This window comes from Anas acuta, chromosome Z (genome assembly GCF_963932015.1).
Source record: "Anas acuta chromosome Z, bAnaAcu1.1, whole genome shotgun sequence".
NCBI classification, from domain to species: domain Eukaryota; kingdom Metazoa; phylum Chordata; class Aves; order Anseriformes; family Anatidae; genus Anas; species Anas acuta.
The window spans coordinates 54,750,209-54,766,876 of record NC_089017.1 but is presented as its reverse complement, the minus strand read 5'-3'; the positions used below and the strand labels follow the sequence as shown (position 1 = coordinate 54,766,876).

The window sequence follows — 16,668 nt, the reverse complement described above, 5'->3', positions numbered from 1 at the left end:
TATTCTTGCATACCATCAATGCTAGCATATACATACCATACTCAGTATAGTTGTGATAACAATAAATTTTTGTGCTTCCAGAGCTTTTTGTTGTATAATTCCTTAAGTATTTTATGTAAATATGCTTCAATATAATGTAGGTAGGAATCCAGCTCAAGGAACTCTTCTACCAGAAATGACCTGCCCAATGCCACATGGCAATGTGCACTAGAGAAGGGTCTTTAACTCACTCTCTTGAACTTTAACTTCTGTTCTTTAACTACAAAGTCTTTCAATTCATATCATCTGATTGTCTTTTCTTAATAAGATAAATAAGACAAATACACACCTACAACTAACATATAAAGGAATCAATCTGTTCTTTGAAGCTTTGTTTGAAAATGAAGCCTTTAACTAGATGGATCGTTAAAAATGAATATAAAATTACAGCTGTGACAGGTCAATACAGAATCAATGGTTTTTATGATCATTTTTGTAGTTACACAAGCCTATTTTATGTCTGGAATTCTACTAAAAGACAGAAGCCACTGCTCCTCTTTGACACTCAGCATTAGCTTGACCTATATGCACTCAACATTTTTAACATAAAATTAGGCTGCCTTTATAGAAAAAAATGACTTTTAATATAGACTTGTATGGTACACACAGACAAAACATCTTTTCCAATCTTCTCATACACTGTTAAATATGTCTTGATTGCCACAATGCTTATTTTATTAGTAAGCATTGTAAGTATTTATTTCTGGTGGCTTGCACATCATGTAATTTACTAGTTATCTATTTTAAGCATAGTGAAAAACCTAAGTGTTAAGGCTACTGCACTTCTACACACAGTCACACACACAGAGAAGTGTAAACTACATATTCATGAAGTTTCCTTTCATATAAGTGAATAAAGATGACAGTCTGCATGTCATATACAAAGATATGTATATTTACACCTCTTTAAATATGAAGGAATATATTTGCCAGCAACACCATGGAAGGTGTAGGTGCACTAAAGCTTGCAGCTACAGAAAGAACAGCCACCTATTCTTTAATAATCTCTACCCAGAAAACCCACAAAAAAAGAAAGTGTGCCGTGATGTCATTGTTTCCATGCAAGTTCCTTGTAAAGGCCTTTGATGGGTATCCATGAACCACATGCACCATTCCTACCATTCCATATGAACATGTGTTGGCTTCAAAGCACTGCAGGACTTTTCCTGTTAGAATGGTTTTCCTGAGAGGAAGCATACTTGCTTTATCACAATTTGTTTGCAATAAATATACTGCAACTGCTGGTCAAACTTACATTACCATTTTAGTTTGCAAGCCAAGACAATATCATTATCTTATTCTTCCAATATATGCAGGTGCAAATGTTAGGTGCTTTTGAGATAACCTGTGAAGATGCATGTACGTAAACCACTACAAATTCCATAGGAGATACGTACTGTAACAGACACATGATTTGCTGAAATCACATGAAGCTTCACACAAATAAATCCATAAACTCTTGCAGGCAGGTTGTAAGCATTTTAAGACCAAAATTATTCAATTTTAATGTCAGTCTAAGCACTCATTTACCATAAAAAAACAATTTTAACAGCTCTCATGAAAAGAAAAGCAACTGTTCAGCACTCTTTGTCTGACCAAACAGAAAAATAACAAGGACGCTTGCTTAAGAACCTGGCAGATTTTGGTATTGCACACATGGTAGCTATTCAAGCATTTTTACTTACTGATAAAATCCTGTAACAAATTACATTCCCAATTTGCAATAACAAACCCCAACTCACAAAACTACATCTAAAATTCGTAGTTAAACTATTTTTTTCTTTATTAAATACACAATGTCTAATACCAAGATGACATCATCTCTTCCAGAAAAAGAGGAGATCAGAAAAACAAATGACAAAATAGCCTGTAAAAAATGGAATGAGAAGCCACATTATATTCCTTTGTACAGCCTTTGCCAGCAATCCTGTATGCCTCCTGGTATATTCTGATCATATTATAAAAGGAAAACAAAATCAAAATTCTAGTTTGCATAATATGCACATCTTCAACTGATTGATGGAAAGAAGTTGCCCTTATTAATGAATTTTTCATTATCAGAATGCAAAAAATTTCTTGGCCATCCTTTTGATCTTCCAAATTAAAAGCTGTTTCGGAACTCTAAGGAATAATGTCCATTCTTTCTCCCACAATGTGGTCAAAGTAGACTTTATGCTGCAAGTCAGCAATACTAAAATATGTATAAAGGCAACACACCAATTACCCTTCTGTGGAGAGAGGCAAAATGCTGTATGGATTTCTGCTGTAGTATCATTGTAAAAAAAGCGACAGTCAATCCCATGATTATTTTAAAATCTACAACAGATTTGGCTTTTAAGTCACTGATAAACAATACTGTCCCTGGTTTCTCTCAACATCATTTCACTCCTTTTTAACATCTTGTTTCACTTAAACTGGTGGAGGCAATCACAAGCTTCTTCACAGTAACTCACTGTACAGAACTTTAATACTACAAATCCTATTTAAGAGCACACACTCATACTCCTGTTCTTAATCCATGCTAGTTTTTGAGCCTTTCATAGCCTACAAAAGTATTGTAAACTCAAAAAATTACTTGTATTAAAATCATACTGATGGCACTAGCAAAACCAACATGAAGAATACAATTAGAGGCTTACTGTAAGCTTGCAACTCACGAAAATAGTTAATACAATACTTAAGTTACAAATCCATGGAAACAGTCAGAACCCATAAAAAAACCAGGGTATTACTTAAGCAAAAAAAGCAGTTTCATTATTGCGATCCTACCAAATTCTAATCAAATTTTAATATAGTGCTCTATCAATGACTGATTATAAAGCTTCTGATTAAGATTTTCAAAAGTCACAGTGTAAAGCTCCTGTTTTTGGAAGTGTTCCACTTACACCCAGAATACCATGGAATGCAGTCAGTCCTCTGATTTTCACATGCATATAGAAAATGTAGAAATAGAAACCGGTAAATCCAAATAACCTTCGTTGAAGGCATTCATTTAAGTAGCTTATCCTCCTAGTTTTCAGTTTTCATAAAAAAAAAAAAAAAAAAAAAAAAAAAAAAGCACTACTCAAAAATCTTCCATAGCATACGTTTTTCCCTCCTAACATTTTTTTTTTTTTTTCTTACGTAGTGGTGTAGTAGGTTTACATGGCAAGGTTTTGGTAGCAGGGGCCTGCAGGGGTGGCTTCCATGAGAAGAGCCCAGAAGCTGCCTCATGTTGGCTAAGGGCCAGTTTCAGCTGCTCCAAAGGGACCTGCTGCTGGCCACAGCCAAGCCAGTGAGCAATGCTGGGTGGGCCTCTGGGAGAGCAAATTTAAGGGTGGAAAATAACCAACAAGCAAAACACCACAACTGCTTTACAACAGTAGCTTAGAGAGAGGAGTGAGAAAATGAGAGAGAAGCAGCCCTGCAGCCTCCCAGGTGAGTGCCGCAGGAGGGCAGGAGGTGCTGCAGGCAGGCAGGCAGCAGCAGTTCCCCTGCGGGCTGTGCAGGGAGAGGCCCCTGGTGGAGCAGGCTGTCCCCCTGCAGCCCATGGGTCCCCCATGGAGCAGATCTCCACGCTGCAGCCCCACCATGGGTGGAGGAGCCCCCGGTGGAGCAGGAGGTCTGGGGGGAGCTGCTGCCCATAAGGGGCCTGTGCTGGAGCAGTTTGCTCCTGCAGGATGGACCCCAGATCCATTTTGGAACAGTGCTTGAAGAGCTGCTGCCTGTGGGCAGCCCCCGCAGGCTCAGTTCAGGAAGGACGGCATCCCGTGGGAGGGACCCCGTGGGAAGCAGGGGCAGAGAGTTGACTGAGAAGGAGCAGTGGAAGCATCAGGGACTGACCACAGCCCCCACTCCTTGTTCCCCTGCGCTGCTTTGGGGGAGGAGGTGGAAGAGGGTGGATGGGGGAAGGTGTTTTTGGTTTGTTGTTTTTTTTTGGGGGTGGTTGTTTCTCACTGCTCTAGCTTGTTAATAATAGGTAATAAATTTAATTAATCTCTCTATGTTGAGTCTTTTTTTCATGTGACAATACCTGTTCAGTGATCTCTCTGTCCTTATCTCAGTCCTTGAGCCCTTTCCTTTTGGAAAGGAAATATCTTCTTGATATCTTGATATCTTCTCCCCCTTTCCTTTTGAGCAGTAGTGGTGAAGCTTGGCTGCCCATCTGAGTAAAACCATTATAGTAAGAATGGCTTATTTCCATCTCCTTCATAACTTTTAGTTCTTTTACTACTTTCAGAATGTTTTATTTTCTGTTTTCAGTTGTGTTTGAGAACTGCTTTTGTTCAATTTGCAGCCCACACAGCACTACAGCACTCTTTTTTTATGTGAACATACAAAACTAGTAGTGCACATGCAGCCAGGGTGCCCATTTAATATTTCTAGGAAAGATTTTTTTTCTTAAAGAGATTGTTCAAAAATGACATTTTGTTTGCTAAATTGGAAGTCATATACTTGATAAAAACACACTTTTTGTTCCAGGTTTGAACATGAATGCTTACACCCTTTAATAATGTTATTGTCCACTTTCATTCTAAAACTTATAATGCAAAGGTTTACCATGAAGATAAGGTGGAACCAGAAATGCCACCAACATGCAGAAAAGCTACATAAGTCTTTGGTCACAAAATATCTGAATATAAAACAATCTTTCTTACTCTTTGTTTAAGCAGTTTAATGTGCCTCCGCTATTACAACATTTTAAAAAGATTATTGTAAATAAAAAGTTCCTCCAACTTTTTAAAGTTTTCAAGGTACCTGAAATTATATTCAAATTTGGTTTAACAGCTTGTTTGCACAAAGAGAAAATCACTCCCCTTTTTCCCATTCTCGTTAGGATGCAATACTTTCAGAAGTACAAGCCACCATTATGGAAGATGGGTTCCTTTTATTACCTGTCAGAACTGCTGCAGTCCTTGTTAAAACCTTTAAAATGAAATCTTGTAACACCTCTAAATTCTAAGGAAATAGGAACATAATTCAAAAGCATCTCTAATACTAATATATTAAATTTATCAAATATCAATAGCTGCAGACTATTCTTCAGATTGCAGAATTAAACTAAAGTACCTGCTAATAATCTGCCTAAATTCTCCTATTACACTGAAAAAAAAAAAATCCTGTCATATGAATCACAAACCTTCTGCATGGTCATATAATAGTGAAGAACTGGCAAAAAAATCATTTCATGCTTATGCAACAAATACAACATTTTTCTATGACATTATGTACAATAAATCCTCACTTTTCATTGTGTATTTAATTTCCTTAATAAAATAAAAGATACATTTTAACATTTAAAAGTGTATATATCAGACATTAGTTATATTCATGAGAATTACATCTCTGGGCCAAAACTCAGCCCACAAAGACCATAACCACATGGCCCTTCTTGGCATTTCTACAAGCCTGGCCAGGTGTGTGGGTAACATCCAGATAATTCACACTGATCCTCTTTGGAGCTACAAACCTACACTACACAAAATTGTGATAGCTGAACTGTACGCTTCTCTGGCCTGCTTCTTTCAGCTGAAAGTTCTGCTCCTAGAGAGGTGTCCTCAGGTCAAGCAAATACAAGATGATCTTCCCAATAGGCAACGCCAATTATTGCAATTGTTTTCCTCCTCACCAACTTAATTTTTTCATGTCACAAGATCAGAATTCCTAATTGAGTGTCAGCACTACTTTGGGATAAACCTAAAAATCTCCTTATTGAGTCTCTTTGCTTCTCCTCTGCCCTCCTCAGCAGGCCTAAGAAGACTGGCCCGAAAATGAGACTAGTCAGCAAACTTCTTGAACTCTTCCAGCTCAGCCTTGCTGGCCTGAGAAACACGAGCTACCTGCAACATGAGCATGCCTGTTGTCTGCAACAATGAACATGCTTTTGAAAATAAAGCAAAACCAATGAACAACTAGGGAAGCCAAAAATCAGGAAAATAGCTTATGGTCAGCTTTGTATAAGCTTTACATGTATGTCAACTATGCTAAAGGAGTCAATATTCAGAAAGTACTAAGAGCTGAAATATGGAACAAGTAACTTGTTTATACTTTTAGTCTTTGAAAGCTGAGCTCAAAGACTTTTAAATATGAATACAGATTAATACAGCTTAAATTGGTTCAGTGACTGAACAATCAGGGTCATGTCAGATTTTTATGAGCGCATTTCCATGAAAAGAATCTCACTACCTTTGTCTTCTCACTCAAATTTGTATTTCTTCATAATTTCTTTTCACAGGTCTAACAATCACATCTTGCAACTGGTATCAAATCCACACAAAATGCTTGTGTCACTTGCAAACTTGTTCATCATTTGAACTACTACCAAATATGTATTGTTTTGTTTTTTAACTTTTTTTATTTATTTTACTCAATTTACTCATTTCACTTAGTGGGTTCATCACTTTCCAACATTAAAAAAATATTTGAATCCATAACACAGGCTAGTTTGTCACATCAGAATAGATCCTGACTGAAAGTTGCTGGCAAAGAATGCACAATCCAACTCATCTGACAAAGTAGCTTATTTTTTTAATGAGCTCAGAATTTGAATTCACTGCAGAAGGTCCAAAGACTATGACTATATTGGCACTAGTGAAATAGCAGCAGATTTGAAACAGTTGGTGCAGAGTACCTTAAACATACACACAGGAGGGCAAAGGAGTATTTCTGACTAGATCTCCTCTGACTATGAAGACTGAATTTCAATCAGCAGTTTTGCATCTTCCTATTTTGTTTCTGTTTAACGCTTGAATCCTCAGGGATTGCTCACTGATGGAAGCAGAGCGTCCGAAGTGGCAATGGGCAGATTCACTTCAGAAGTGCATTTCTGATCCAAGTTAAAACGTTAATGCAGTTATATCCATATAAAACCAGTACTTCTTATTTCCTTGATGACTTTATTTTCTTTTAGTCAAACTGAGCACATCCGCAACTTAATACAGATTTCTTAAGCATACAGAATGTATTTCAGGAAATTTAAATACCTCAAAAACATGAGGTCAAAGATGGTAGAAAGTTAAAACACATTGTGTATGCTTAAAATAGCTTTTCTACTAATAAAGTCCTTAGGCATGCATTGAGGTTACTCTGAGGCTTTTCATAACAGTCATTTCATCAATAATAAATCGAATGATACAATGTGCATTTTTTCTAAAAAGGTTATAAATAAATATAAAGGAGACTCTTCCATTTAAAAAAAAAAGAATCACTTGCAGATATCATTTTAATGACCTTAGTTTTTCTAATTTAAATTCTATTATTATGTATCATTAGAATTCCAAACAGGCAGATTTGGTCTACATGAAGGGTGGATGTGGGACAGGCCTTTTGTGGCACAATTAACATTGTTCCTTTCAAGGACAACGTCACAGAAGGTGAACACTAATTTTGCTAATATGGTAAAGGAGGATAAATGACTCTGGGAAGGAAGGAAAGGAAAAATAAACTACATAGCATAATTGTTTTTCTGTGAAGTTCTCTGTCATATTTAACTTTCACTTTCTAAATAGGTTATTATAGGAACAGCAATTTGCCCAAAAAGATTAAAGATTGCATGAAACGTCAAAGACTACTTTGCAGCTGTAAGAAGGAAAACAGGAAAAACAGTCTCTGCAGATGTCAAACAAATTTTAAGGAAAAGATCAAAGATACTCTGATATTAGCACATGATGCAGAAAATACCCCCAACCCTAGATGTCAGAGCACATATGCCATTTCTGAAAATAACAAAATGTCCCCACTTCTCCATCCAAATGCCAGAGCTCTATGCCAATTAAAAAGGAAAGCTCTTAACACTCTTTTCCTTAATTCTGAAGTACTGTTCTACAACAAATAACTTTGATGAGATGAGAACTATAGTCATCATAAAATCATAGCTAAGACCAAAAGGTACAGCAAAACACAACAGTTTAAGTTGTCTAGCTAACACCTCTGTCAAATCTTTCTTACTTGGTTCAAATTGTTGGCTGTGAAGCACAAAGTGCATCCTTTATACAGTTCTCAGTTACCGTATTAGTAGCTATCAGATCATATTTCATATATTCTTGAAAGCCTATATAAAATATGTGATACATAAATACATAAACATATACTTACATATATGTATGTGTATATATATACACAATAAAGTTTCCAGTCACCAAATACTCTTTTTAGCACTGTCAGTATGACCATGACAATCTTTTCCATTACTGCTCATAACCTATCAGTATGAAAGCTGAGGAATTTATGAACCCTATAGGAAATACATGCACATACTGAAGACTGACATACAGTAGCACAAAGTATGTAATTTCACCAAAAAAATGCAGCCAGAGTGATACGATTTTATGAACAGAGGCTGATTATTTACAGCACTTTGGAAACCTGAGTTAGTAAAAAGTACTTTTTCACTCCAAGTCCTATCACCCACAAACTGCTCATAAAACCAGCATTCTCCTAGAAGAAATTCTTGTATTTTCTCTGGTTTTATTTAATACTAAAACTAACTCAGATGAACAAGTCTGGAGGGTCTACTTCATTTTTCCCCTGAAAACAGACAAAAGAAAAACTGACTTTGCAGCCAGTGACAGTATTAGAGACAGAGAGATAATAATAATAATAATAATAATAATAATAATAACAACAACAACAACAACAACAACAACAACAACAACAACAACAACAACAACAATAATAATAATAATAAAGCCTTAGAAAATGTCCTCCATCAGTTTGTATGGAGGTTATGCTGTGTCTGGCTGCAGTTGTGGTGTTAAAGATTCAAGCCGAAAAGACTCACCACACAGTCATATGTGTCTGCATGGTTATCATCAAATGATTTTTAGACACCCCCTATGTGCATTTACACCTAAAAGCATATGGGGTTAACTAAAAAAATGAAGAAAAGATCTGGAAACTTATTTGTGAGAGTGTTTTTTTAATTGTTTAAGTACTAGAAAAAATCTTTGACTATACATTCTCACTGAAAACAATGCATAAATAAAAACCTAACTCTATCCAAAAAATGTTATCATAATGAAAGAGAAATGTCAGGAACACAGAAGCTCCTTGCCTTCAAAGTAAATAACAGACAATGAAGAGATGGCATTTTCCAGGCCTGTTTAACCTCAACAGAGAAAAACTAAGAATAACCTCTGTTATTATTTAGTGCATAGTAACATGCTGTATTATCATTTTACGTTTCCTAAAATAGCAATGCTTTGAGAGTACGTATATTATACAAATTCAGGCGAAAATAGCTAGAAATCAGAAAGAACACTGAATATCTAAACCAGATAGAGAATAAAAGAATTTTACCAGATAAAAGAATTTTACAAATAACCATAGAAAGATTTCAATGCAGGGTTGACAACCATTTACTTTTAGCTTAAACAATTTATATCAAAATAAAACTATATGCACATCAAAAATAGTCATAAGCTTTCTTATATATTCAAAGAATTTAAGCAATATTTTATATTGAATAAAGTCTCAACTCTGTAATTACAATGACATTAACCAAAAATGTGTATTTAAAAAGTCATTCTTTAAATTTTGAAAGTATATGTAATAGGTAAGCACGGATAAGTATAAAAAGCATTAATTTTGCGAAAGGGATTATGCTTTAGTTTCTTAGCATTATTACTGGTAAAGAACGAGGAGCTTGGATTAGGAAACTAACTGTATTTTTTGCTATGCTTTTGAAAATTTTGTAGAACAAAGAATGTGCTTTACATATGCTTGAAACTGGTATGGTTATTTATTTATTTATGTTTTTCAAGAACAGATGTCTTACTCTTAGTTGAAATAGAAAGACTTAGTTGAAAGGAGTTGACTTATGAATGAAGTACCAACTGCAAAACTGTTGGAAGAAGGCAAGGACTCTTTAAAAGCTTTCTAAACAGTTGTATGTTTTAATATTTCCATCCTTTTTCATTCCTCTCCTGATAGCCATTCTACTATGGCTTACTGATGAAAAAGTGCAATTTTATTTCAAGTTTGAAATAACTCTGGCAGATACAGACACTGTTTCCGTGTCTGTATCAATACCTTGTATCTGAGATATAAAATAGTGGCAAAAGTCTGAGTTACCATAACTCTTCCAAATTCTGCGAGAATTTTACCACTTAAAGAACAACATTTGATTCAAGAAAAAATCTTCATTACAACTTCATGGGCAATGAAATACTTGTCTCAGTTACTTGTTCGGTAGTAAAATCCAAATGGAAAACCAAAAGCAGAGAAAGGAAAACTGCAAGGATGTTTTGTGAGACTGAATGCCATTACTCAGGACAGTAAAGATTTATTTTAAGAATCAGGACAAAGTGTTACTTTTAAGGAACGTGTTATGCAGAGCAGAGGATGAAAAAGCGCAAAAGAAAAGAACAATGATGAAGAATGAAAAATCTTTCAAGTTGCATAGGAATATGTTTTATATAATAGTACAACCTCCTCAAGTACTTTCAGTTACATAGAGTTCTTGGAATGTATGCATTTACCTTAACAACAGGATTCAGCAGAACAACACCTGATTTCTTTGTAATAACTTGCTTTGTTGTATAATGATGTTCTATGAGTTGAGGAATAGTTGGAAACCCAGTTCCTTCAAAACGATATTGATTCTGTATGGAGGTAAAAGGAAATAATTGTTTCTCTACAAGCAAAATTTCAAACAACAAACTGCAAAAGAGCATTATAAAGCTTCCTTCATTAGTAACAGAGCAAAAGTGTTTCATTTTACAAAATAAGATTTCTGTCCTAATCTATTTCAACAGTATTTCTACCAAATTAAATGGAATGACAGTAAGAAACATAAATTAATAAATGCAAAATTAGTGTATCACGCACTTACAGCAACATAATAAAAGAATTACTTGTTTAAAATCTTAATTTGAAGGAAAAAAGAAGCTTTTGCACTTCAAAAGATGGGACTGTTTGGGATACTCAAACTGTGACAGTAACATAAAAATAATATAAACTTCAAAAAATATAATTAAATTTCTAAAGCCCTAAAGCTCTAAAATTACAGGAAAAAAAATAAAACAAGCATCAGACAATAAACTAAACAGGGGATAAGAAATACTGTTTTACTCAGATCTTACTGCACTTACAACGTTGTGTAAAACTAATAAATCCTAGCACAGTGCATGACCAGCATTATCATTTACTAAGAAGCGTGTGCTAGAGGAGACTAGAGCTGTACTGGTGCTAAAAACAGAGGCAGGTTACGCATATAATCCACAGAGAAAATTCTACCAAGACAAAATTCCACCCCCTCCTCCCCAGCCCTCCATCCTTGTCAATTGATTTCATTTTAGCTACATAATTCAACACAATTAAAATAATTAAATATCTTAATATTTTACTAGAAGAATGAAAGATGATCTTAGGAAAGAATACTATGACATAGCATTCTTCAGCTATCAGGAGGGCGGGGAAAAAACAAAGTATATTCATTGCTTATCCTTGCCCTGATTCTTGACGGGAAGAAACAGTAAGTGCTTATTTCCAGATGGAGGAATGGTGCTATGTCCACGCTGTAACAAGTGGTGTCCTTCGGGGGTCTGTCTTGGGACTGGTGCTATTTTTTAACTTTATCACTGACACAGACAGTGGGATCGAGTACACCCCCAGCAAGTTTGCAGATGACACCAAGCTGAGTGGTGCAGTTGATACAGCAGAAGGAAGGGATGTCATCCAGAGGGACCTGGACAGGCTGGAGAATTGGGCCAACAAGGTTCAACACGTCCAAGTGCAAGGTGCTGCACCCGGGTCAGGGCAATCTCAGACATGAGAACAAACTGGGAGAAGAGCTCACTGAGAGCAGCCCTGCAGAGAAGGACTTGGGGGTTCTGGTGGATGAAAAGGTCGGCATGAGCCAATTGTACAGACTTGCAGCTCAGAAGGCCAACTGCATTTGGACTACATCAACAGAGGAGTGGCCAGCAGGTCCAGGGTAGTTACCGTCCTCCTCAGCTCTGCTCTTGTGAGGACCCTGGAGTGCTGCGTCCAGGGCTGGAGCCCCCAGCACAAGGAGGATGTGGGGCTGTTAGAGAAGGTCCAGAGAAGGGCCATCAAGGTAATAAGAGGGCTGGAGCACCTCTCCTATGAAGATGGGCTGAGAGAGCTGGGGATGTTCAGCCTGGGTAAGAGGACGCTCTGGGGAGACCACATTGCAGACTTTCAGTCATTAAGGAGTGCTTATAAAGGAGATGGAGAGTGACTTTTGCTCAAGCAGATAATGACAGGATAAGGGGGAGTGGTTTTAAACTAAAAGAGGGGAGATTTAGGTTCACTCAGAGGGTGGTGAGGCACTGGCACAGGCTGCCCAGAGAAGCTGTGGATGCCCCATCCCTGGAGGTGCTCAAGGCCAGGCTGGATGGGGCTTTGGGCAGCCTGGGCTGGTGGGAGGTGTCCCTGCCCATGGCAGGGGGGTTGGAGCTGGGTGATTTTAGAGTCCCTTCCAGCCCAAGCTATTCTGTGACTCTATGATTATTTTATCCTCCTCCATGTTTTAAAATGCACATTGCAGCTAGGTGACTGGGATACAGGGTTAAAACCTGTGCCTCATTATCGAGAGTTAGAGAACTCTTCGCAGAAGACAGGAACTGCCAGAAGCCATTCTGAAGACTGGCAAGAGCAAACAAATACTGCATAATTCAAAAACAACAGCAACACAACCCTAAAGCACAGGCAGTGATTCAAGTTCATTTACACAACTGGGCAATGAAACCTGTACCACTGACACACAGTTTTTTTCTTTCTAGCTACAGGGTTAACTTCTTTACAAAGCGCATTGTAAGGTCCTCTTTCTTCAGGTTAAAATTCAACTTTCTGAAATGTGTTATTACTTCTAGTAAAGACAGCTTGGTCATGTCACCTATTTTCAAAATTCCTGGTTCTCTATCATAAAACTGCTTTCATGGTTTGAACACTTTCTGTTGTTTATGCCTTAAACTTCATTCAGTTACTAGATACTGGCTCAGCTTTTATTGACCAGTAACTTTAGTTTCCATTCCTTTCAAATAACCTCTCTTACAGTTTTGTTCTGATGATTCAAAAAACCCTACGTCCTAAGACTAGGGCCTAGCAAATTAACCAGCACTCATCTCATACCCAGCTGTGCACCCAACTGCTGCCACTGATCTAAGATCTTCAGGGTGAAGAGCATTCCTTTATTCAGTGCACTTACACACGATTATGACCATTATTAAGATCATCAACAAACAGCAATGTAAAAATAGCATAGCCTCCAATAAAAACAGTGAAAAACAACAGCAGCCTTGAATGCCTAATGGATTTTGGTAATGATTTTTGATGCTTAAAGCTGAACAGTGAGCTCATTTATCTCATACATACTTTTATTAGGATTTGTATTTAAAATATTGATAAAATCAGAAACAACACTTATGCAGTTAAAGGAAACTGATAAACAAGTATATATCCTGCTCCACCCTGCAGTCTCTGATTCAGAAGAAAAATTGTCAACGGACACCAAAGCTGACAGTGATCCAACAGTGAGATCTGACCAGTCAGAAACCTGATTTCACACTGTTAATACCAATGTAAATAAAATAAATTTCAAAAACGTGGACTAAACTCTCATCAAACTCACCAAATGTTAATGAATTAATTCCCTCTTGTCATATGACCGTAACAGCCCCACTATTTACCTCCTTTTTCATGCTAAAAGGCCTTTTCTCTTTTTAAAACATAAGCCTTTTTTTTTTTTTTCAATAAATGCAGAAAATTCATCCCACAGGAGTGCATAAAGAGTTCTACATTTCTTTAATATAAGTTTTAGTTTTCATGATTGTCAACAAAATCATCCCCAAATACATCCCAAAAGCAGATTAATACTTTTATTACTAATTTAATACTTTTATTACCCTATTACTAAATGTACAAGCAGGCAGAGCTAATGACATCAGGATGTTTGGACTGTTCCATCATGAGGTATGCAACACCAAACAATGACATTTCAAATATAATTCCTAAGAGAAATTAATGAAATTATGAGAATAAAGGTAGCTTTGTTATTTTTTTTATGGAAAAATGGATACAAAAAATTCATCTTCCAGATAAGGGTGGCCTCAAATTAACAGTCATTAAAATAGCCCATCTAATTGACTTCAAAGGACAATTTTTTTTCACAGGTCCACTTGCCACATACCACAATATACACAAAATGATTTCAGCCACATCAAGTATATAATGTGCATTATAATTCGGCTAAGAATAGGAGAGCTCCAAGCATCTTTTAAGATACTGTGTGTCTAGGTATATGTAGTTTTATTGCTCTTATTTTTCTGTCTAGCACACTGATACACCAAAATACTTCAGGGCTATAAAAATCAAAATAAACACTGACTTTGTGTCAAGGTTCACTTTTATGAACAGAACAACACCCACAGGGCTAAAAAGAAACTCAAGCATCTCCAGAGCAGCAGGGGCTTCAACTGTTAACTGTATAGAAACTAGCAAATAATTTTTTCCTCAATGAACATTTTCATTTTTTTTCAGTAAGATTCAATTAGAGGTATTAAAAGTAGCCTAATTAGTACCAAGTATGAAAATGGGTTTAAAAATAAATAAATGTACACGCATAAATTAGTAATAACAAGCTCTGGATTTCATAACATTTATAGAAATTTGTCTTCTCATTATAGGATTAAAGAGGTAGAATAACCTCATACTTCATATTTTTCTTTTATTTCCTAAAATAACCTTTTCCCCCTGATTCGAGCACTGATGGCAATATTACCAACAGCTTTCATATTTTCATATAAAGGCTAAAACCACATGACATAATAAATTATGTAGATTCTAAATCATTTAGCTGGAATAATAAACTTCCTAAAGTTGAATATTTAGTACTATAGCAGAGACGTACATCAGCATATTGTATGATAAAGTGTCTCCGTTGTCCATCTGAAAACACAGAAAGGACATATTCACCAGGTTTCCCGTTGCTCTCTCGCACCAAGAAGTCTCCTTGCTGCTTTAACAGCTCCTGGGCTTCTATTCTTGGAATTGCACCATGATACCAGTCTTGCTCTGCCAATGGTTTCTCAGTGGTTGATATTACATCAAAGAACTTGGGAAAAATATTGAAGAAAAACGTTACTATAACAGTACATTTTTAGAGTTTACTTTTATGTGAAAAGCATGACAGACAACATTAATCTCTATTTCTATATCTAAATTATGTATTTCTATTCACAAACAAAATCAAGGCTCTTACATTTACACAAAAGGGATACTAATCACATTTTTTTCTGTTACCTAAAAAAATAAATCTGCATATACAAAAAGCACAACTTAATGGAAATATCCATTAAAACATATATTAATTTTCACTTGGCCCTGCTGTTTTTCCTAATCCATACTGTCCAACAATGAGCAGTGACTCTTCCTCACTCTTTCTTAAATGTTCTGAAATACTATAAACAATAATTCAAAATTAAGCATTTCTTTATATAGAAACTTCTGAGACAAAACCATAAGAAACTGAATTTTAAAAAAGCATTTGAATTGGATAACTTGTTTTCATACAGTTTAAAAACCTCACACTAAATCAATCAATAATTCTAAGAAACATATTTCCCAGCATTTACATGACAGCAGGGGATAGACACCTGGGCATACTGTGCTTACGAAGTTGCACTGAGTTTCTGCAAGTATAATGATCATAAGATACTGCTTTCACCCGCTGTAAGCAGAAGGTAATGAGTTTTAATTTGCTGTTTCCCATAAAAATCTGAAAAAAATCAGTAAAATCTGAATAAAATAATACACTACATATTGCATCAGGAGTTGAATTATATATGAGTGTGTTCCATGCAAACCTGCTGAAACACATTTTAGGTAACAGAAAGGAGATGCACACCTCAGATAAGGCCCAGGTAGCAGATACAAACAAATTATTTTGACTGATACTCTGCTATTGCTCTACCCTGATGAATCAGGTTGGTTTCTTTTTCTACTCTAAGCAAGGATGATATGATATTTCCTTCTTGGGGAAAGAGAACAGAAACACTTCGCTAGTACATGAAAGAAAAAAATGACATTATAAATCTGGGCATGGTAGAGGGCATCTGCAAATTTATTGTCTTCTTGAAGAGATACTCAGGTCAAGATGACCCAGCTAATCAAAGACAAAAACACTACGAGTCCTCAGAGAGGAAATAAATAGACCTAAAAATGGAGTCTACTGAGAACTTGTTTCCAAATATATCAGCATATCCAAATATGTGAGCATTTGTGAGCATTTCCAAATTTATGAGCATTGAGCCAAGCCCAATTTTTGAGCATTTAATGAGTCCCTGGTATAAAACATGCCTTTGTCTCTAGGTTTATGGCTATCTTTCCAAGCCATATCTCGAGAGATATAGTTTATCTAGTCCAGAAACCTCATAGAATACAGGAGAGCGTATTTAAGAGTCTGACTGGGCCTCATTATTCTCAGACTTCAAAACTGGTTATCCAAAACCCTGGGGTACCTCTTGTATCAGGGATTGTTTCAGACATGAGTTTTGAGGCTAAAACAGTTACCAGCAAACCCATCACTAGAAAGAGTGAGCAAGATTGATTACAAATTCACAGCTAAGAAGGACCATGTAAGAAAAAAATAACAGCTTGAACAGAAAGATAACAGTTTGTAAGATCAAA

At 36.1% G+C, this 16,668-nt stretch overlaps 1 protein-coding gene across 5 annotated transcripts in view; it reads right to left on the bottom strand.

Annotated features, from left to right (window-relative positions):
* The window catches only part of FER (FER tyrosine kinase), a 187,366-nt gene that overhangs the window by 82,142 nt on the left and 88,556 nt on the right, over positions 1-16,668 (bottom strand). For all 5 annotated transcript variants that reach the window (XM_068666029.1, XM_068666033.1, XM_068666032.1 and 2 more), the window contains 2 exons: positions 14,891-15,094; positions 10,497-10,619 (listed from right to left, as the gene is read on the bottom strand). In XM_068666029.1, coding sequence (XP_068522130.1) covers positions 10,497-10,619; positions 14,891-15,094 — 327 coding nt within the window. The remainder of the gene's footprint in view (positions 1-10,496; positions 10,620-14,890; positions 15,095-16,668) is intronic.